The sequence below is a fragment of the Desmodus rotundus genome, chromosome 6 (genome assembly GCF_022682495.2).
Source record: "Desmodus rotundus isolate HL8 chromosome 6, HLdesRot8A.1, whole genome shotgun sequence".
Classification (NCBI taxonomy): domain Eukaryota; kingdom Metazoa; phylum Chordata; class Mammalia; order Chiroptera; family Phyllostomidae; genus Desmodus; species Desmodus rotundus.
Window position 1 is genome coordinate 23,907,641 of NC_071392.1, and position 24,611 is coordinate 23,932,251.

At 36.4% G+C, this 24,611-nt stretch overlaps 1 protein-coding gene across 1 annotated transcript in view; it reads left to right on the forward strand.

The window, feature by feature from the left end:
• Positions 1 to 24,611, forward strand: part of THSD7A (thrombospondin type 1 domain containing 7A) — a 351,382-nt gene that overhangs the window by 253,774 nt on the left and 72,997 nt on the right. Inside the window, exons 7-9 of the mRNA XM_053926733.1 lie at positions 3,989 to 4,183; positions 12,126 to 12,360; positions 16,649 to 16,764. Of these exons, the coding sequence (XP_053782708.1) occupies positions 3,989 to 4,183; positions 12,126 to 12,360; positions 16,649 to 16,764 (546 nt within the window). The remainder of the gene's footprint in view (positions 1 to 3,988; positions 4,184 to 12,125; positions 12,361 to 16,648; positions 16,765 to 24,611) is intronic.

Consider the following 24,611-nt stretch of genomic DNA (forward strand, 5'->3'; position numbering starts at 1 on the left):
TAACCCTGGACATGTCAACAAAGCATACTCTTTGTAGTAGAAACAGTGTGTGGCTGAGACCATGTATCCATGTGCCTTGAGAAGCAACTCAGAGTGCCAGCTCCTTGACTTCTTTGTAAACAAAGGCTCCTCCACTATTAACGTCCTTGGGATCTTGGGTTCTCCCTACCATCACAGCAGTTAAATGGTAGATTAGGAAATTGGTTAGAACTCAGTTCAATGCTTCTTTAGTCAAACAACTGCTATTTGAGACAGTAAACAAACTTTTTGAGCTCCAATTTCCTTTAAAGGAAAAAAATAAATAAAAGGTAAAAGTTACAAAGTTTCAGTTATAAAATAAATATGTCACAGGGGTGTAATGTACATCATGGTGACTATAGTTAATCATACTGTATTGCATATTTGAAAGTTTCTCAGAGAGTAAGTCTTAAAAATCCTGATCACAAGAAGAACAATTTGTAACTATGTATGGGGACCGACCTTAATTAGACTTATTGTGCATTCTGCAGTACATATAAATATCAAATCATTATGTTATATACCCAAAGCTAGTACAATGTACATGTCAGTTATCCCTCAAAAGAAGGTTATCATGACCATTAGGTGAGATAATGTATATGATATTCATATCACAGTACCCGACAAAAGATGGGCAATCAGCAACTATTCATAGAATGAAGTTTTCATCCAAGTATACTCTGTACAAAAAGAAGTATAAAGGGAAGCCCTACAGGGAAACAAATGGTGTTAGGTATGAAATCAGGATGAATTTGTCTTATACAGCTGCCGTTCAATAGGCAGTCTGGTTCTATTCAAACAAGAGAAAAAAAGGCAAAAAAGAAAAATTCTACAGCAATGCTTCTCAGATTTTGTGTGCTTATGAATCACCTAAGAATTTTTTTTAATTTTATTTTTGATTTTAGAGAGAGGGGAAGGGAGGGAGAAAAACATCAATGTGAGTGAGAAACATTGATTGGTTGCCCTCCATACATGCCCTTACGGGGTATGGAACCTGCGACCCAGGCATGTGGACGGGGACCCAAACCAGCAACCTATTGGTTTGTGCAACGACACCCAACCCACTGAGCCACACAGGTCTTGGCCTAAGAATGTTTTTAAATGCAAATTATGACTCAGCGGGTGGGATCTGAGAGACTGTGTTTCTAGCAACCTCTGGGTGATGCAAATGCTGCCTGTGCTGCCTGATTCCACTTTAGCCAAGTCCCAGAGCATTTGGTGACATGGCACTTTAATAAATACCATCCTTAAATCTGTGTTTGTCTAGCCCACCATTCCGTTTCCTGCCACAGCAGCTTAAAATTAATTCATGTATTCTTGGCAGAAGATTGTTTTGTGACTATTATGGTGCAGGCACTGTTTCAGGTTATAAGTATAAAATAATGAACAAGACAGATAAGGATGATGCCCTCATTGGGCTTTCAATAGAATGGTAGCATCAGGCAGTAAACATGTAAACAACTAACTAAAGTAGTTTCTAGTGGTGAATAAAACTGTAACTAAAATAATATGAAGTTACTGTGAGATTGTGTGTGGTCATATAAGGCTCCTCTAGGAAGGAGACAATTGAACTGTAACCTGAATGTTGAGGAGCCCTGTGCAGTGTGTGAGGATCTGAAATTTCCATGCAAAGGAAAGAGAGAACACGAAGGCCCCACGGCAGTATGAGATTGGTCTGCGGGAGAAGAGGGGAAGAGCTACTGTGGCTAGATCAAAATGTCATCATTTGGATGTAAGACAATGGTGGGAGCAATCAGAAGGGAAAATATGGACAAGATCACACCTGGCAAACTTGGGGGAATGTAGTAAAGGCTGAAATCTAAGGAAATCTTAGAAGTTGAGTCCAAGGCAGGTCTTAACAGCTCCACAGAGAGTTAAGGTGTACTATACAGAAAACATACTTGCAGGAAAGTACACCTGACCATGCAGAACAGGGTGAGTGAAAAAGAACTAATATAAGGTATGGGACACAGATTGAAAAACAAATTGCTCGAAATGAAAAAAAATTCAGATTGTACATCCCTTAGGTTTACACTATGAGAAACAAAAATATATCCCTGAAGTCATACAAGTTAACTAATAGCACACATGTAGAATACTCTCAGTTGCTGCAGAATAAATTAATTTTTCTGAGTAGAAGTGGTTAAGTAACTATTAGAGAAGACCTAAAACTATAATTCATGATTGACCATAAACTGTAGCCCAAGATTTGTCTTACTTTCCACAGAATATTGGGAATGGAAGTGAAAGAGAGTAGCTGGGACGATAAAAGATAGCAGTGAAGGAAATAAGACACATGCAAGCCCCTTCTTGCACTAAGAAAAAGAATCTAGTAGGAAAAGCAGTCGTCATTATTATGTCAACTGTAAAATATTAAATGTCTTCTATTATGAGTTTTTACTCTACCTGTGTGCTTTTAAATCCACAATCTATCATATTGTTTTAGTGGAATACAAGCCAAACCCTAAAACCAATAAAACAATCAGAAGAGAACCACAGATCAGAGTAACTAAGGAACTGCGGACGATGTTATGGTGGCTCAGCCGTCCTTTAGTAAATCTTACTTACCAGTGAGTATGCCTAATAATTTAAGGCCTACACACTCGCGGCTATTAACATGTAAGTGCATTTCCATTGACTTCTGATTTTGTCTAATGATTTAAGGCCCTGAAAACTAGTAGCTACTAACGTGTCAGAGCGTTTCCAATTGACTTCTGATTTTCTGTCTTGTTTTTCAAATGTCGGGACATCTAACCTTCTATCGGTGAGAAACAGCTTTGATTTGTTTGTCTAATAGCAATGAAGATTGGCATAGTCGGTCACCCTTTATCACCTGAATGCCTACTGCCTCAAGGCACTCGTTTCTGATATATTCACCCAGAATTATGGTTATATTCTGTGGAAAATTGTAGATTAATTTTGCTTGTTTGTGTATTATTTCACTTTGTTCCACTGACCTCATCAGCATCTTATAATAATCAGCTAAGCCATGGAGTTCAGACTTTTTCCATGCTCTATTCTCATTATTTATTTGTAATGGTTTTGGGTACTTTCGGCGTTTATTAATGCCAACAATATTTTCTTTCTCATTGGCCTTTTGTTTATCTCACTGTGTTCATTCAACAAATACTGAATGAGTGCCAATCTCTAGAGCTTCGAGGCCAAGGGGGGAGATGGAGTGAGATGAAGCTAGAAAGAGACCCAAGAACCAAGGCATTTAAGATACTGTAAACTTTTAAAAAATATGTTCTCTGTCTTAAGAGCAATAGGAAACCACTGAAGAGCTTTAAGTACTTAATTGATACCATCTTATTTCTGCTATTTCCTGACTTTTTCATTTTTCTTCCCCTCTCCCAGTGGGACCACCTTAAACAATAGTTTTACAATTCTATCATCATTTATATTTTGTGGTTATTTCCAACTAATGAACTAATTTTTTTAATGAAAGAAAAAGGTTGCCAATTATACAAAATTAAATTCTGTGAGCGACACAAGAGTGTTTGCAAATAGAGATGCCTGTGAGTTGGGTCACGAAAACAAATGCTGCTTGCTACGGATAGAGTCATAATTTGCAAATGATGGCTCATCTCCAATAACGGGATAAAGTAGAAACCCTATTTCACTGATGCTCCTTACTGTAAGTGTAGTATTTTAAGTATAAAAATTACCTCCTGGGAAAATATCTGCAATGTTAAAATACTTTCAACGATGTGCTTAATTCACACACCTAAGTTTCATGTAATAAAAGACAATATGTAGATAGATATCCGTCTCTAAATGAGGCTTTTTATTATGCGTATATATTTTTTCTGGTGTTCTTTTAACATCTGGCTAGTCACTCTTTTGGCTTTACTTTTAACTAAGAACAAAAGGGATATAACCTAATTTATCTTGGTGCCCATCTGGTTTCAATTGCTCATTTTACATTTACTCAAAAATGATAGATTGTCGGTGATGATGTCTTTCCCAGGAGGAGAAGTTGACAGACAGCTATGCAGAGATGCCATCTTCCCCATCCCCGTCGCCTGTTATGCCCCGTGCCCAAGGGACTGCGTGCTCAGCTCCTGGTCTGCATGGTCCTCCTGCTCACACACCTGCTCAGGGAAAACCACAGAAGGGAAACAGATACGAGCACGCTCCATTCTGGCCTATGCGGGTGAGGAAGGTAAGGTCACCAACTTCAAAAGGCACTGAGGTTCCTTTCAGAAGTGGGCATGCATTTTCTGTGTCTTGCCTGGATAAGATGATGTTCTAGAAAAATCGACTTCCAGAAATCTAGCAATCCAAGTAGATTTTATATGTGTTAATACAGTGGGCAACTTGTTTCTCTTCCCCAAAATTAATCTTGAAAACACAGCTTTCTTCTTTAATAAAAGAAGAAAGATTTTTAAAAGTGAACTCTCTTTGGCTTTTCTCCTACCTAATAATTCAAATTCTTTCCAGTTCAAAGCATTAAGCTTAAGAAAAGATCTGAAAATGGCTCCCAAAATTCCATGCCAGGTTTCATTGTTTTTTTCTTTATTCCAACAGTTTTACTCTTTGAAATCACACTGTACCACCTCATAAATAGGTATATATATTCAGTAATAAAGTTAACTTGAAAATAAATACCAGCATGGCTATTGCTGTACCAAAAACTACATGTATTTTCAACCATTCAGGTTTCTGACCGTGGGCTCTGAGATCCATAAGTTTCATACATAGATTGTGTTCATGTTTGAAACATGTTGCTGTTCAGTCTCTTCCTCCAACTGGGAAGTGGTTTGTCATATATTCATACCTCACTTGTGTCGCCTTATTGTCAGGAAATACAAGGCTCTTGGTAATTGTCTCTCAAGCTTATATCCAAATGCTAATTTGGCCTCTGTGTGACTTGGTGATACAATGTCCTACTTAATCTTGTCATTCTGGAAAATAACACAGGAGTAAGGAGAACATGGAAGTACATCCAGTTCTGCCACGTTGAGGCGTGTTCTGTCTCAAGAATAGATAGCTGTATGTTATTTAAAAACTGGATGACTTTTCTCATTCAAGTGGTAAATACTGATTTCTATTTGTAGTAAGCATGCGTTTCTCTACAGTGAGGCATGTCTATTTTCTACTCCCAAATACTTAATTTTGGAGGAATTTTCAGGTTGCCTATTTTATTTTTCTGTTTATGAAACATTTTAGTGATGGCGGCCTTATAGTATTCTTATTTGGTCAAACTTTCTGTCTGTGTGTGTACAATAATATCTATTAAAATATAAGTTCCTTGACCTTAAGACATGAGAGAAAACATTAATATATTTAAGACAGTCCACATATGGGACATTTCTAATTCTCTGTAAAGTATCCATACATTTTTGTCCTGTCACCTTCATATAAATTTAACTATTTGCTACCAAAAAAAGAAGTATATCTCTGGAATCTAATGGAAAAGTAGCACCTTATAGAGAGAAAACTATAGTCTCTAAATTATCGAACAATAACTCTAACCTTGTATAGATTATATTCAGACTTCAAACTCTATCAGCTCAGATTATGTCTTGAACTCCATTAAAATTAGATCTGTGGTCACCCTGCTTCCTATAAATCCATTATACTCTGCAGACACTTGCTGTGTGACTAGTAATGAGTGACTTTTCGCCCTGTGAGTCACGTGACAGAGATTTTGCCGTGCTTGCAGAACTCAGCAGATCATTATTTCTGTAGACATGATGCTTCACACTGAAAGGTCATGAAATGCTTTGAAGGCAGAAATTTATGATTGCTCTTTGATATGTATCATCCACTTAGTTTGAGAGGGTGAGACTTCGATAATTTTTAATTAAGTCTAGTAGCTGCATCATAAGCAAGCTGTGCTGGATAATCATAGATGTTTATATAGTAAATCATAAAGGCATAAATTCAAAACATAATTTTAAATGGAAACCACAGAAGAACCATGTCAATGGGAAATCTGCTGCTATTTGTCTCTGGTAATAATAGTTATAAAAACTGGTATAATTATACGGAATACTTAATGACAAATATCCTTCAAAAACTATTTATTTAATACTTATTATTTGCTGGACACTTACATATATTTTATCTTCCCCAAAATAAGCCTTTTTATAATGCTGAGATTTTTAAAAAGTGATTTAGAAGCTACATTTGCAGAAAGTTTAATATGTTTTCCTGCAATTAGATAATCCTTTGTAATTCTAAACAAAAGTAGATCTTTCTATTGTATTATTCCCCAAGAATTATTATTTTGTATGTGTCATAAATGTTCCTAATTTTCAGTGGATCAGAAAATTACTGTGATAACCTAACAGAAGAGATTACATTAGTAAAAATTATGTAGTTATTTTTAGACATAAAATTACATGAATTTCTGGTGAAATAACTTTTGGACAAATGCTCATGCAAAATATTTATCTGGATTTACAAAATAAATGTAGCAACTTATACTTCTGTTTATCTCAGTCAGAAATTCATCATTAAACATTATGACGATTTTATAACTTCATGTTAAGGCCAGACTAAGTTTTGCTGCAGTAACAGCTCAGAAATTTCCTAACTTTAAAGACAATTCTTTCTTTCTTATGGGAATTTTGCTAGAATGTTAGGGAGCTCTATAAAAAGTCTTTCTGCCATAAAATGCCGCAGCGTTGCACCTTCATATGAAGGCCTGCTTCACAGTCCCCGTGACAGTGGGAGAAGGTGGCTGGAGAGTCCATCTGCTGATTTAAAATCATCTGCATTAAACTATTCCATCCAGAAATGCTTTATGTCATTTCCACTAACATTTCATTGTCAAAATAATTCACATAATCATGATTTGAAGTTGAACCTGAATTCAAGCAGACTAGAGGCAGATGTAATGCTACTGAATGCTGAAAGGAAAGGAGTGCTTGTGACTGACTTTGCACCTGGTTTGTTCAGTCTTCTCATGGTGTGCATGTACCTGTCTGATTCCCCACCACCGCCACCATCCTGTCTCTGCCATCACCACAGGACAGCCTCATTACCCTGCCCATGTTCCGACACCCTGCATCAGGCCAGCCCACATGACAGGAGCCCTTCTCACCCCTGCCAGGCTCCAACGCCCCACGCTGGACTGGCTGCCTCAATGCTGGGATTTCCTCTGCACTCTGCCTGTGCTCAACCCGTGCTGGGTTGCCACTTCTCCCCTCTTAGACAATGCCGTGCCTTCCATTGCCAAGCATACTCTGTGTGTGTGACGCTCATGCCAGGCCATCCCCTTCCCACTGGGGATGCCCTTCTCTCCCAGGATGGGCTCTGACCACCCACTCTGGACAACTGTAGCCCCCTCACCTGCTGGCACGGATGCTCACCTGCTTGGTTGCCCCTGATAGCTACTTTAAAATTATGTTGGCAGCTCCAAAAAAAAAGCAATCATTTAACACTTAATCTGTCAGATTTGTAATATAAATTATGATAGGTTGAATTGGAATAACATTTTTTGAATTGATGTTAGGTTAATAGCTTCTTTACTTGTTGAACTGATGCTGCAGATCCTTAACAAACTTGGTTTCAAAAGGAAAAATGATTTTCAAAATGTTTTCTACTGAGTATAATAACAAATTCTGTTAATTCTCACTATATAGTTAATTATCTGTGCAGAGTAAGAAATGAGAGCATATTTATTTGTGCAAAGTTCAGAATGACCTGATGTTATAACTTCATCAGCCAAATTTTAGTGTGCCTTTACACCTGCTTTGTGCATGCAGAGAATGGATGCAAATTGAAATCAAATTAGGCCAATTTTTTCTCAAATAATTAGTAGTCTTCAATAATTACATTTTATAGTAGAAACCACTGAGGAGAGGAATATTTCTATTTTAACTTGTTCAATTTTTACAGCTAAATGACTTTAATTCTAAGAGCCAGGGAGCACTTATATTTCCTAGAGGAATTTGAAGAACCTGGAATCTATCATATGTGTGTATACACACATAACTCTGACTTCTGAATAAATACTATCACCTCCTCATCCTCCCACTGTCGACTTCGAAAACAGAGCTCTGCTTCAGTCGGTCCCTACAGGACCACCACATAGGATTTATGCAGTGGGAAGTCTTTTTAGCAAGGAAAAAAGCGAGGAGAAAGTGGCAGATAGTGCTGGAGCAGAATCTCCTTAGGTTCTCTGTGTCTAGTGCTCTTCTGATTCAGTTCCCTGAAATCATGCCCCTGCTGATGTGCTTTTCACCCAGCAGTGGCCTGTTATCCAAGGAATATGGGCTGCAACAGCAGGCACAGTTGCAAGCATCTTAATACTGTCATCCATGGCACACGAACAGCATCTTCTTAGCATGAACCAGTCCGCGTTCTTAGCCTTGTTGCCATCGCTTGCCTGTGTGCACTCCACACTCCGACAGACTGTATCGCCACTGCCAATTCCCAAGGTCATACCTGCCTGCATACCTTTGCTTTTTTAAATTTTTAATTCTGTTCAAATAAGATTCTCCCTTCCTTCTCACCCCATAACTCTGCTTGTCCAAGTCCTATTCCTTCAAAACTCATCTCAATGCCTCCTATCTGAGGCATTTTTCAGTCCTGCCAAACTATATGGAATCTGATTCTTTTGAATCCCAGTTATACGAAATACCTTTCTGAACATTATATTCTACCTATGATCATACTTATTTCTATGTTCATCTCATCCCCTCTATTGCTCTTCCTCACTGAGTTATAAGATCCTTAGGAGTATCAGGAGCTATTTCTAATCCCTCTAGTTATCCCTGACTTATTGGACATAAACAGATTGCATTTGTGCTCAACACATACATATCCAATCATTTTGAACAAGTTTTTTTTTTAATCTGCCATTAAAATTGTAAGAACTTCAATGCCAAAACCAAAAACATCACAGATTTGTTAAATGTATGCTAACAAAGTTTTTATAGACTTGAGGTTGGGAGAAAAAAGTCACTTTTTTATTTCTAAGAGAGAAGCTTCACGTAATAGTTGATATTTTTATATGCACATGGAAGTTTATTTGGCAGAATTTCATTGAAACCTTATAAACTCTTTCCCCTTGATGAATGATAGAACGCCTAAATAATCACTGAGTATGAAGCATATATTTTTATGTATAATTTTTTTTTAAAACTACGCTTACCACTAATTTTGTCATGGGTGACATTTTATAATTTCCCCAGTACAATGAAAATATTCCCAGATGTCTGGAATTAGAGCTTCCCATGAATAATAAATAGAGTCAATATTATATCTATCAATTTTTCTACCATAAAATTATTCCCAAAACAACATGACGACGCTGTGGTGACCGATTACTCCAAGCTACGCTTTCGAATTGCCATATCGTTATTATAATTAGAACCACATTGGGGCTTATCTGTACAAATATCCTGACTTCAGGCCCAAACTGCTGATGTGGCGTTAATGTGGATTGGGGCAAGGAAATAAATAGCCTTTATGTCTGTAAACTTAACAGCTCTCTTGCAGTTCCTCGACACATTATGCTGAGGTTGTAGAAGTTTTTTTCTTATCAGTTTTCCAAAGCCAACCAGTTAATTCCAATGTCAAAAACAATTCAGAGTTTTAAAATCACAGTTTAGGCAGCATACTCATAATGAAAATGAGGTAAGTAAACACATTTTTGTAGGTCAATAATTTTGTTATTAAATAGAAATACATGGTTAACGTAGTTTTATATATATGTATATTTATATATATGCTATAATTAGCATCTATTTGTCTGAGAGAAAAGATTGGATAAACCTATAGCCTCAGGAAATGGGTGATAGGAGTACTCATTTGCTTCTTCCCAATCCAATTAGTCTGTTTTAGGCTTCCTTCATATTCAAATCTTCAACTTCTTTTCGGAAGCTGCCAGGCTCTCTGAGTGTTGTGATGGAGAGTAGGGTATGAACTATGACAGATGTTTTCACCTTCTTGAAGCAGGGGATGTTAATGAAATGCTGCTTAATGCAGGTTATTCTGATGTTGATCCTGTGTCCTACCCTGCATAAATGATCCTGAACTGCAGTTAAGTTCTCACATAAATTGCCGACTGATTTATTTGCTTAATGGAGGAATGTCCTTACTCATAAACTAAGTGATATCTGAAGAGCAGTTCAGGGTGTGGATTTGTGGTTTTGTTTATGACTTTTACGTAAATCTAACGTTTGAGGTCGTCTTCCATGTTATAGTCTCTAGATATTAAATCACCTTTTCTTACTTATTTTTCACTTTTTAAAACTTGCCTTCCTAATATCTAAACCCACCTTTTATTATATTCAATATTTCTTTCATTTACTTTCATGGATATCTGTGATTAACACCCAAGATTTGCACCATTCCACATTAACAACCAGTTATTTTCTGCTCCCAAGATGAAATCCAGAAACTACGTAAGTTCGAATAGATCAAATTGTCAATAAAGTAAGCAGTAAATTCCTCCAACACTCTGCACTTTACTTTTGTATTGGAATTATTAATAGTACAGTGGTGAGAAACTGGACTCCATCAACCCCCAGCTGTTAACGTCAGCCACATCATTTAGGCTGTATGGGCTCATCCACTTTATGATTTTTACCGTGTGGATATAAAATGAAGTGCCACTTACAAAGTACTTATAGTAGGGCTAATACATTAAAACGGGGGTGTTCCATAATGACAGCTCCAGATCATATTCTTTTTTTAAAGGTTTTATTTATTTATTTATTTTGAGACAGAGGGGAAGGGAGAGAGAGAGGGAGAGAAACAGGAATATGTGCTTGCCTCTCACACGCCCCCTACTGGGGACCTGGCATGTCGCTGACTGGGAATCAAATCAGAGACCCTTTGGTTCGCAGGCTGGCACGCAATCCACTGAGCCGCATCAGGCAGGGCCAGATCATATTCTATTAATTTAAAAAACACATTTGTTTTACTCTTTATCATCTCTGTAATTATTGCATCTTACAGTGGACACATTTTAAAATCACTGTGGCCAAGCAGCAGTTATAACATTGTTGTCATGGATAGTACATATGAATTTTATTGTTATTCCTGATGGCATTAGTGACCCTATGACATTTCTGCCCAAAACAGACAAACAAACACAACAAAGGACTATTTGAGGGAGGATCTAAGCCCTTTCTCAACTGCTTGCTTAAACTTCCCACTGAGAGCTTCTGGTGCCATTAAGAAGTAACAGCATCAAAACTTAGAGATGGGTACCAGTATCCTGAAAGGAAACCCTGACGACAACAGGAGAGCAATGTTTTAAAAAGAAATCTCACATCAGCACCAGTTTTGATGCCACGGAGATAATACTGTGTAGGAGAACACAAACTTTGATGAGTGTGAGTTAAACAATGACTCAAAAAACTGAACTGTGAATGTAAAGAAGTTTTAGGAATACCTTCCTTTTTAATGTATGTGAAAGAGTGACATAGATCTTAAAAGCTATGTAAATAAGTCATACAAGGCTATTTCAATAAGCATGGAATAAAAACTAGAGTTGATTAAAAAAGCATTTTATCATAGTTTAATTTGCAGCCACTTCTTTCCTTGGGACACATGCAGTGATGGTGCACCTCACAGGCAGTGACATCTTAGGTTTGAAGAGAAACAGTGTTACCACTCCTGCATGGTTTTTCCAGTCCTGCTATGGAAGATCAGGAAGCATTAATTGACTTGAAAACCCCATTTCTAATCACCCTAAGGGCTAATGCATTAAAATAAGCAGCACTTTAAAATCTGCAATTGAGAGTTTCAATTTGGGGGATAGCATTTGAAAACGCACTGGGTTTTCCCTATCCACAGGGTCCTAATGCCCATGTTTATCCTGGTCAGCAATCAGATAAGCTTCATTTGTACTTCATTTTCAGCTTCTCTGGAGAACAGTAGCCTCTCTTTTTGAGGTCCTCCATAGTCTCCCCAAAACAGATGGCATGTACACCACATAGTTTAAGTTTTAAGCAAGAGCATGCCAAACGAAGTAAAATTAATATGCACTTTGCCTTCCTAGCAATGTGCTGGCTATATGGTATGTGCTAATATATATATAAGTAACTGGTATCATTGTTATTGCTGATTTCAAAAAGCAGAGGATGATAAGATTTCTGTTGGCACCGTATCTAATCTGCTAACGTTGTTCATTTTTATAGGTGGAACTCACTGTCCAAATACAAGCGCTTTGCAAGAGGTGCGCAGCTGTAATGAGCATCCCTGTACTGTGTATCACTGGCAAACTGGTCCGTGGGGCCAGTGCATTGAGGACACCTCATTATCGTCCTTCAACACAACCACAACTTGGAACAGGGAGGCCTCTTGCTCTGTTGGCATGCAGACAAGAAAAGTCATCTGCGTGCGGGTCAATGTGGGCCAAGTGGGACCCAAAAAGTAAGGGCTTTAGAATGTCATCAGTAAATCCTGTGGCCAGCCATGCAGGGGATTGGCAGGCTTCACTTGCCTCATGAAATGGAACATTGTGATACTTGTCATATCTGTCCTCAAGAGTAAGATTTGTTTGTTTTGAATGTCCGTCACTGTTTTAACAGCTTCAGAGTCTTGTGCCTGGGATTCATAAATTCTGTTGAAATCTTTCTCTGTGATACCTACTTTCAGTTTTATAGTAGCACTTTCTGCTTTTATAGTCAGGCAGTAAAAGAAGTGCTTGCTTTAGGCCTGGCTGATCAATAATGACAGTATACGAAGTCCTAGCCGTGGAGGTTGGCCATGACCGCTTAGATACCCGTAGGCTATAGAGACAGCCAATCTAGTTTAACCGGACAATAGCCTCCTATGGTCTGCCTTTGATTTTCCCTAGAAAATAGTACATCAAAAATACCGAGACTGAACTTATTGAATCTTTTAATCACTAAATGAATAAGCTATTTATATCCAAGAGAGGGCCTTGGGATAGGATGAGTGTTATGATAAATAGAAAAACCATCAGTTTCTCACTGTGGTTATGAATATATAATAACAAGGCAAGCAGTTTGCAAAAAGGGAGGGCAAAGAATGAGAGAGTTAGCATGTTACATGTGCCTTGTGAGAAATATAAACCAAAAAAGCTGTGGCATAACTGGGCTAATCATTCTTTGAGAAAATTAGCAAGTCAGTTCTAAAAATACAATCCTTTCAGGGGACAAACTTATTTATCTTGTGAGATTTAGGCAACACAGATCTTTTATAATGGAAATGATCTTAGCTGTGTGAAACACTGGAAGTGAAGCCAGTTGAGTTTGCATGGGTATGAAAATGGCCTCATAATTTCCAGATACTTGGCCAGCTGCTTAAACATTATGGGAGGTCATAAGCATTCTACTTAACTGATTCCGGCCTCAGTTTTCAGAGTTTATTGAAAAGATTTAATGGCAAAAAAATAGTAGTAATGAAGCACTCAATAAATCTTACAAATTGTTACCTTTTCTTAGAAATTTGAGATACTTCTTAGTGTTGCAGGGAAATAATAATATACCTGATGTATGAGAAACCCCAGGGGATTAGTAGGAATCTTATTATGAGCTGTTTTTACTTGGCCAGCATTCCAGACACTAGGGATATTTTGCCCTATACTTTGTGTATTAGTTTGAAATTAGGAAACATATTAGAAAACATATGGCAAAAAGAGTTGACTAAATTGAGAAACTATTCCACATGCTTAATAGGTAGCCCCAAACCAATATTTTAATAGAAATAGTAATAAAGTTGTAATGAATCTAACAAAGGCAATTAATGTGCAGGGTATTAAAATTCTATTGCAGTTACAGCAGGAACAGAAATCCCAAGTCCTGGAGGATTCTGGGCCTTGCTGGGACAAGTACAGAAGTAGAAATACTGCAAAGGGTCCTCACCCAACCAACCTGTCACAGCACAGGATGGAGGGTTATTCCGCTCAGTTTCTATGAATAAGTTCAGCTCACTCTGTTCCCGTTCACAGTTACCAGTAATCACCTTTTAAATGATGCTATTGGTATTTTCCTCACTTATGCAAACTAGAAACTATTTTGCTGGACAATGGATGTACATGTGTACACGCATATGTGTAAAACAGCCTGCTGGGTTAATGTCATTAAATCATTCAGCAGGGAGAGTATCCTGAAGCCCCAGGTCGGGCCACCACAATAATCCATTAAAATGTGCTTTGCCCTTGCAGCCTTTATGCAGTGACCTGGATACATGGATAGATTTGTTAGATCAAATGGATTTACTTTGCCCTTAAAGGTCTGAAAAGTAAGCAAATGCTGTAAATTCAAAAGAAAATGTTACTGCACTTATGCCTAAACACTACATTAAGTTCCATGAATGCTTTTGCGTACTAGGCATTTGAAACAGAAATGCAAATAGATGCCTTGTTTTAAACTCCTCTTAATAAAACAGATTACTGTGCAATGGTAAAATCAATGTTATTGATCTTATCTATCCTCCAAGTAACAAATTTCAGCTCCTATCACATCTGTTTAATTTGACCTTGAATAAGATTTGGGAGAAAATCAATTCCTTGATTTAAACCACAAACACTAAATACAAACAGTACAAAAGAGAAAAGAAGCATGTTGACTGAACCAATTGCCTCGCCAAAGGAAGTCTGAATTTATTTTATTGGATGCAATCTAGGCTGATAATTTATCTTTGTGTGTTCATTTAATGGCTTTATTGTTAGTAATTTTGTTCTCCACAGTTAGCCCCGTATCTTGCTGTGGATATTTCTAAACTAAGAGAAAATTTTGAAGGTTGTCAGTGATAACATTATAAACTGTACCGACTTATTCAGGGCTAAAATTTGAAGAGCATGCAATTGAGTAATGCTCTCCCATGATTTAAGTTATAAAACGGCCTCATTGAAAAAACTGTGCTTCCAATAATAACTAATCAATAATTTCATAGTTCCAAAGACTTAACAAGATTATATGTGGAGTTTTGCCATATAATGTTTCCTGGTTAAGTGTGAAGGTTAAATTATAATTCCAATGATTTATAGTCTCAATTGTAGTGATACTTTAACTTCTGTGATGCACAGCTAAATTTCTCTGTCATCCATTGACGTTGAGTAGTCATAGCAATTAGAAAAACACAAGTTTATTCTTAGCATAAACCAGGGAGATTTATTTCTCTTTGAAATGTTGAATCCAATATATTTTTTAAATTCTCTTCTGAATAAACTCTACTGTCATAGAGTGAGAGAGGAAAACATGTGTCTATATAACAGAATAGAGCAGAATATTTATGTATGAGATAGAACATTTAGATAAATGATTATAATACAGAATATATAAAAAATGGAGCATTGGCAAAGTGCTATAAAGAAATTATGGGAAAGAGATTAATGATGTTATTTTTTCACTCATAATTTCTCTTTCTGAAAACCTGACTAACTTACTTGTTAAAACACAATTTATCTTGACCTACAAAAAATGTTGGCTTCTCCCATGGGGAATATTTTTAAATCCCATATTTCACTAATTTCCTATGTTATTTCATCAACAGTTTTACTGGCTGTTTGGTTTATTTCTTCAGTGTCTCTCAGCTTATTCGTTAATGATTTATGTGACCTGCAAAGAGTATTTCTTAGGAATCCTAACATTAGGTTACTTTTACTTACATGAATTATGTTGTTATATTATGTCATCCTAATACACATCTTCTTTTAACATTAGTCCTCATGGCCAACTTTTGACTACTAGCAATCGTAGAATCAGATTGTAAAGAATGTTGATAAGGGGTGGGAAATTTAAAAATCACATATTAAGTACACAATAAATGTGGCAGTATATTTAAAATGTATACATCTGCTTGCTAAAATGATCTTTTAGGGAGTGAAAACCTTATATAATGTAAGACATTTCAATGTTTTGTCATTATTTTTCTTTTGTGTTCCTAATAAATAATATATTTTGCTTTATTTTTTTAAATAACAATTTAGTTGATTTTATCATAACATATCAGGGACATAGTGTTTTATTTTTCTTTAAATCAGTAATTGACTTTTTGTTTTATTTTTGTTTACTTTTTTATTTCAAAAAGTATTGTAACTTATTAAAATATTTAAAATTCCATAATTTGAAACTAGGAATATAATGGAAGAAAAAAGATATTAAATAAAACTAAGAGTAAAGCAAAAATTGCTTATCATGATGACCTATACACTTTTATTATTTTATTACCTATTTAATAAAATATATAGCTGTAAATACAACTTTGTGAGCATGTACTATGTATAAAATATACTCTGTTCTAAATTTAGGTTATAAATATTTTGTAAAAATAAACTATAGAATAACTTGAAAATTTGAAATCTGCAATAAACCTAGTTAGTTACACAAAAATGTAAAATTGGGTCCTTAAATTGGTAATTTGCCTTCACACACATTTTTTAAAAGTGTGTTATAAAATACAAATTTACTAATGGGGAGATCATTATCAGGGAATAAGATATAATTATCACATTTGTCCTAGATAGCACCATTACTATTATTAAAACCACACATCCTGTTTTGAGAAGCTTTACTGAGGTCCAGTTTGGAAGGATTAAGTTGTGTAGCTCTTGTCAAAAGCAAAGCTCCTGAAAGTTAAATGACACAGATTGGTGACTGTGTAGCTATTTTAGCAATGAAAATTCTAACCAGAGTTGCCTGGTTGCCAGGATTACTACAGAGGCCTAGTAATTTCCCTTTGCTTTTTCTAGGTGTCCTGAAAGCCTTCGGCCTGAAACAGTGAGGCCCTGTCTGCTTCCCTGTAGGAAGGACTGTGCTGTGACCCCATACAGTGACTGGACACCATGCCCTTCCTCGTGTAAAGAAGGTATAATCTGCAGAGTTCTGGGGACTGTTCCACTAGAAAACCACTCACCAGCACCTCCACGTTCTGCTGAGTGAGCAATGTGTGTGATTCCTGCATGGGACTGTATAATCCTGGTTTAACATGAATGCCTTAAAATTCCAGTTTCCTTCCAGAAAACAGTATACCTTTAGAGTACCACATGAATGGGCTTTATGCCAAAACTGACTTAAAACTTTATGATATAAATCAAAGTGAAAGGATTCTAGATGTTACTGTATTAACAGTGTTTCCTTTAACATTAATTATAAAAGAATATATAGTGTGGCCTTTGGTATCTCAAAAAGAGTGTCCAGTGACCTTATCAGTACTCCTGGCTTCCAACCTGCTTAATAGCAAGAAATAGCCATGGCTCCAGATTCACTACAGGTTCAATTCCAGGTTCAATTACGCAACCCCAGGATCAGAACAAAGGGAAGAGGGAAGTGGCCAAATTCTTTCTCTGCGAACTCCTAACCTGCCGTGAGGCATTTACAAGATGAGGATTTTTTCCCATTTTATTTTTTTTCTTTTATTATTCAGAGACAAAGACTCTTCAGTATCATGACAGAGACTCTGATAATTTTTACCCTCGAGGAGAGGGTGCTTTCTCCTCGCTGCTGAGGAAGGTATCAGCGTCCTTCAGCTGACTCATGCACTAATTGAGCGCGTTTTCTCTTTCTGTCACAGATGTCACTGTCTCCTATTTTTTTTAACTCACCACAAAGATAGTTTTTTTTTAATTCCTTTTATACTTTTATTTTATTTTTGATTCTTGACCATTAACCAGAGGCATTCAATTAAGAATCAACTTCTAGTTGACCATTCATAATAAGTTACCAAAAATACTTAAACTTTTAAGAATTGTAGGAGATTATATATTTAATGCTGGATTTTTTACAGCATAATTGTTATTTTATGTAATTAAAATATGAGGTCCTTTTTATGATTTCTCTACTTTAAGTACCATTGAATATTCAAAGAAAATTAAATTACAAAATGACCAAGAATAGAAAATTTTGATTTTAAGAGTCTTTTAATCATCTAAAAAAACTTTTTAGACGAAAGAAGTTGGTATTAACTATGTTAAAAATGCCAGTGGCATTAATATTACTAATAGAGCAATGTCATTTTCAAAATTTTTCCCAGCTTTTTTTCTCTTACCCCCTTATTTTCTTAAAACCTAAACACATGATATCCTTTGGTTTGGTCATAATCAGCAATAGAATTATACTTTCAAATAGGTTAATATTTCTATAGTAATTGTTATTCATCACTACAATGAAAAAAGGTTATTACATTAAATTAATATTCTTAGAAATGTTATTCTTGATATTTTTATACTTGATGTTTTGTGTTAGTATAAGTTCATTTACTATTAATCCTAAAACATATGCAGTTACATTTATAACCATGTAGTTAATAATCTAACACAAATTTAACATTTTTATGTGAATTTTCTGAAAGTGGGGAAAAAACTTTGCCTTTTCCTTATATTGGGTGTTTCCTTGTATTGAGTAAAGTATTTAAAATAAAAGTTGCTTGGCCTAAAGTATTTCAAGGAAATAAAGTAAAAAATTCCCAAATCTTTCATTAAATTGACTCTCAGTCATTCATAAAAATCAGGAATCGGATAAAATTTTCTCACTTCTTTAGACCTTCATTTGAAAATATTTTGGAATATTGGAATGTATCCAGGATTAGGAACAGAAAGAACTCTAGAGAAGGGAAGGGAAAAACCATTATGGGAGCAAATATTAGGGAAAATCTTATTGAAAAGAAGGTAGAAGAGATCTTTTCCAGAGAGGGAACACCTAAGAGAATCCCAAGTGAGGGTCAAAGGAATCAGGAAAGTCTTAGGCGACCCCAAGGAAGAGCTGTTGTTCAAGAAGTTAGTGACAACCAGTCCACTGGAAGTCAGAGGGTGTGGGGGGAAGTCGAGATGTGAAACTGGAAAGAAGAGTGGAGGCCGGTTATGGAAGACCAAATTAAATTTATATAGAGAGGAACACAATTTTTAGTTGTTGAACATAGAAATGAATAAAGGTTTTCATGGTAGGATGAAATGAGTGGACTTTGTTTAGACACCCACTTCGGCCACTTAGCAGACAAGTGACATTAGTCAGATACCTAAGGTCTCCAAGCCTTGGTCATTACATCTATGACTTGTTTTGTGATACAAATGAGATAAAATATAATAAAGTTCTCCATGGTTGGTGATGCATGGTCCAATTTATATATTACTTATTATCTAGTCTATAGTAATTATAAGTTCCTGTATTAAAGGAATTAGACATGGCATGTGGTCAGTATCTAGTAAATGTTTTGATTTGACATGCTGAAAGCAGTATTTCTTAGAAGGCTAATTATGTATCAGTTTGGGACAAGTATTTAGACAATGATGAAGAAAAACTAGTATACATTTCTGATTATTATTTATTGAGGATCTTCTGATAAATTATTTTTAAATGATTCATATCATACTCATATATATTGTTTTAGAGAGTCCTTAATTTTTTATTCTGCAAGAATTTTTCAAGTAACTATAATGTGCCAGGCACAATATTAAATATAAAGGCTATAGCAGAAAACAAAGAAACTGATGTTCCTGCTCTCAGGAAGCTTACATTCTGGCTGTTCAAGACAGTCAAGGCATTTAATGATTATTCTAATCTCCCAGTGAGTCTGGAGGATCAAGGGAAGGGTGCAGGGGATTTGAGGAAAGAGAAAGAGATGTGACAGTTGTGGAGAGTGCAAAGGTGGGCAAGCTAATAATGTGTACTGGAATTTCTAGGCAACAGGGAGTGCCCATTTAGTCAGGTCTTTAAAAAGGGATTTCTCAACACAGTTGCCAGTGTTTCTCCAACCATGGAGAATCTTCAGCTGCCTGAGTATAAGAAAGTATAGGAAAATTATTGATTTTGATTATGGTTGGGAATATGGAATATGGAATCGAAGTTGGGTTGGAATGGAACTAAGGTCCTGAAAAGGATGATAGATATGGGAAAAGTAATGCAGAAATTGGATTGGCCATTTTAATTGAGTTTGAAGAATTTTAGGAAGATGAGAACTAAAGTAAGTGAACTGAAGTGAAGGAGAAGTAGCCAGAAAGTAAGACGTGTGAAGATTAGAGTGTGCAGGTACTGATGATAATAACATCAAAGGATGAACAGAAGAGCTAATAAGTGACGTGTGGTGCATGAGAAGGTCAGCAGAGGTGAGGAAGTACAGCAATTCAGAGTACAGTGCCTTGGACACAATAACCGTGTGGATTCCAAGCTGCCAAAGAGGTGATGGGCTAGATAAAGAGAAAGGATCACAGTAAGGGGTATCCTAGTCATTAATTAATGTGTCAGTTGATGACTGCTACAAAGTGGGTAGCTAATGATACAGTTGATGACAGGAGCTTCAGAGGTATTAGAGATTTTTTAAAGTAAAAGGAGAAAGAAGGCTGCGAAATGGCTAGATAGAGTCAGCTTCCACTGCAAAGAATGTGAAGGAAACTCTCTAAGAAAAGATAGCAAATGAAAAAACATGAGATCCAATGGGTGCCATGGTGGAAGGATTAGGGGGTGGAAAAGAATGAGAAATTGAAGATTGGGGTATGTATGCAGATGGCGCTGTGGGTTCAGGTGATGATGAAAGACATTTGGTGTAGAGGGTGCTAGTTTCTTGTGAGTAATGAGCAAGTGAGGTGTAATGGGTCTTTTGCGGGTGGACAGGTAGCTTCTCTAAATTAAAGTGCATGGTGCCACTATGATACCCTTCTCCCCTAGTGACCCTGGGGTGGTGGAGGTCAGGAGTATAAGAACCCCAGCTCAGAAATCTGCTGTCATGTGAGCAAGAGGCTCTCTGAGAGATGGAGCTGCGTTTGCTGGGCCATGGCTCATCTCACCAGGAGCAGGAGATCAGCCCGTGCCTGTTCCGTTTGTCAGCTCTATGCAGATTGAGCCTCCTCTAACAAAAGGCATTTAGAAACCCCGAATCTAGGCATGCAAACTTAAAAAGAATAACTGCACTTGTGTATTGAGGGAATAAAGGAAGCCTGAGGGTAAAAGAGGGGGTGCTGTTGGACAACAGTGCCAAGATGCTTTGTGAGCTGGGAGAAGCCTCTTCTGTTCTGCCTGTAAACTGCTGTAACTGAGAATAAGGATACAATGATGCTTTAGAAAAATGAGCCTTTTGTTGTAAGGAAAATAAAGCAATGATATGTGGTTAGTTTTTCATTATGTAGTATGAAATGGGAACGGCCCGAGTTTTATTGGAATTACACTGACTTTCACACACAATTAAAAAATGCAAAACAAAGTGGAATGTTCAAGGGTAGATAATAGCAACAGAAAATTAATGCAGGGATAGGGTGATTTTTTAAATTTAATTTTGCAGATAAAGTCTAAAGTTTATAAGAGTTTTGAATTAATGAAAATGTGGAGTTAAACTCCTTTTAAAAATCAATTTAAAGAGGTGAGATTATGCTTCAGTGTTACAGAAAATGGAACAGAAGAGCTTGGCATTCCAGGAGGAACACAAAGAGTTACTTGAAATGTTATTCAGCCCTTTCTCAAGATACATCTTGAAAAATCAATGCCGATACAGATCAGTATTGAGTAGAGAGTAGTTTAATCCTTAAACCAGTGCACTGGTTAACCTTTTTCAAATTATCATAAATTTTACAAAGGGTGTTTTTTTAAAAGAGGAAACATGCATGTATATATGTTATTTGTAACTCTGATCTTTAAATAACCAATACTTTCGATCAAATAATGCATTCAGCTGCTCAAATTCTATTCACTCCTTTTTTCACACTACATTTTCTGAGTTGAGAGCTAGAAAGGATATCGCAGAGGTATCTATTCTACCTTGATACCCTCAAGCAGTACTACCCAAGAATTACTCCAAAGATATGAAAAATACCTTTACATTTGGCTTCTTGCACAAAGCATTTCTAATCTCCTATCACTATTAGGCTGTACCAGCCTGCTATTCCTCCCACATCCAGCTTAACAGATCTTAGTTTTGCCTGCCCTTTAAATCCTTCCACCAAGTAATTTCTCTAGTGAAATTTATCTTGAATGTCTTAAGATATCTGAAAATTGCTCTAACTGTGTGAGAGATTATATACCATCTAAATCTATATGCCCCATTATCACTTAATGGTTTTCTGAATATATAATCTCTATTTTTTCCTCTTCCTATCCTAGATAGGTATTTTCAAGTACAAATACTACAAGAATATTCCTTTATTTTTCCCATGCTCATTATTTCCAATGGACAAAGTGACACCTTATTTTTTATTGATCCTAAGTGCACAGGCTTAGTACCCATGTTTCACTACTATATAGAAATGGATGAAAAGAAATAGAAGGTGTTAATCCAGTTGAAAAGAAATAAAATAAATATGTTTACTCATTCAGCAAATATTTATTAAGTCCTTGCTCTGTGTGACTGTTTTTCTAGGTGCTCAAACACAAAGGTAAATGGAAACAAGATGTATATATTAACCACATGTAATAAATTGGGTGTAAGTACATGAAGGAAATTATTGAGTTTGTAAAATTCTAGTTCGCCAACTCAAATTATTACTGAGGAACCTTCCATTTTTCTTTTTTAACATGTACCATAGCTCTCCCTTTGTCTGCACTTTGATCTGAGAGCTCTCTCACCTGGGCGAGCTCTACGGTGCTGTTTCTTTGAGTGAACAAGTAATTTCCTAACTCAGGTCTGAGAAGAAACAAACCTCTTAGTGTAGAAACTCGGATGCCATGACACTTCCTGTGTAACCCCATTGAACTTCCTCTCCATGTGTTAGGGCTTTGGAATGTTTCATATGAATTAGGTTACAATCTCTGTCCTGTGGGCTGCAGAAGGTTAGGGTATTTGAATGTTTTATAGGAATAAATGGATTCCAAGGTGGAATCAATTGTGGGAGTGCAAAGGAGTTACCGTAGTCTTACATATCGAGTACAAACGTGTGGAGGCTGTGATGAGGAGGCACTAGAATGTTTCAGAGTTGTACGTTAGATGACATTTTTGCTTTCCAGTCAATGAAGTAGGAATGAAACAGTAACATTTGATTGCTGCCTCCCAAATCTGAACCACCCTGCCTGTGTCCTAGGTGACATCTAGATGGTTAATGAACTGAAGCTCAAGTCTATAAGCTACCACTGATAAGGTACTCACAGTCAACTCCAGGCTCTGGATCCCTTGTGCCCACCTCCATGTCTGTTGTCCATCTCTAGATTGAGAAGGGTTAGACTGGTATTGGTCCCCAGGAAGCAAAAATCTGCTCCTTCCTTCCTTCCTTCCTTCTTTCCTTCCTTCCTTCCTTCCTTCCTTCCATCCCTCCTTCCTGCCCTCCTTCCTCTCTTCCCTCAATGCTAAAGAAACATAAGAATGGTCATTTTGTGTGTCTACTCATTTAAAAAGTTTAATTACAGATCATAACAAGAGAAAAAGAATAGAAATGTAAAAGAAGGGTGTAGTCAAGTAGTAAATGGGAGAAAAATAGAAAAATTATACTATAAAATCAGAGTTAAGGTAAGCTCCTGCAATTGAGAAGAAAATTAGCTCTGAGAGTCTGGTGAACAAAGCAAAAAATAGAAACACAGTGGATTCTTAACTGATTGTCAGGGGAAACAAAACTTTTCCTAGGTCTAAATTATTAGAGGAATTTATCAGCTGTGCCTTAAAATAGGAGTCAGTGGACAATAAAATGGAGACTGCATTTTTATTAAATTTTATTATCAATTTTATTAAAAGTCCCTGAAGTCATTGGCATTTTGGCATTTCTTAGATCTTTCCTAGATAAATGACATTTAACATGTAAAAGTTGCAGCTAGCATTCAGACTACGACGGTTAAACTAAAAACGTTGATGACAATATTTTCGGATACTTTAGTTCTCTGCCACCTACTACCTCCAGTCCCTAATTCCCTACTCCATTACCTGTAGTATTCCAATTATTCACTAAAATAGTTACAATCCTTAATAGTACAGGTTTCCCCCACAATGGGAATAATCCTAGAAAGTTACCCATGAACCCTAGAATCTGAAATTGGGACAAGACATACAAAGTCATCTATTCTGGTAGATATGAAACCTGGGTGTTCATCACAATTCCCTGGCAAGCTTTATAAAAATCAGAGTTCCAAACTCAGCTGCCCAAAATTCCGATTTAGTGTTCAGGGTATAGGCCGATACATGTTTTTGGTTTTGTCTTTTTAAAGGAATTATCCTATGTAATCAAGCATTTAGCAATCACTAACCTGATCCATTCTCCTATCTAACACAGGAATCTCTAACGCGCATTGGTCAGAGTCGATTGCCCAGACCATGGTGTGGGACACTTGAACCTCTTGAGAAAGGGGGTTTCACTATTGGAAAGTTCTAATTGTCCAATCATATTTTTCCACTGACATAATCACTTGAAGAATGTTTCCGTTCATTTCTGATTAAGCTTTCATTGTTTGGGGCTGCTAACCCTTCGAAATTTCTCTGTTCCTATAGTCTTACATATTAAATATTTAATGATCTTGTCAAAAGCAATGTAAATACATCATGGGAACTCCATTAAAATAAGTCTTCAGGGAATTCTTTTGTGAATGAAATTGTACCATGTGGTTGTTCATCCCTAAAGTGTGTCTGTTGTAAGTTGGAATATATCTTTTATATTCAAGTTGGCAAGTCTTTTACATTATTCGTCTCTAATACTAAAAAATTTTGCAAATCTTTATATCAATAATACTGTCCAACTTGTATCTTCATTGTAGATAAATCTCATTTCCTTTGTTTTTTAACATAATTTGGATGTATTTGGAGTAATTTGGAGTGAT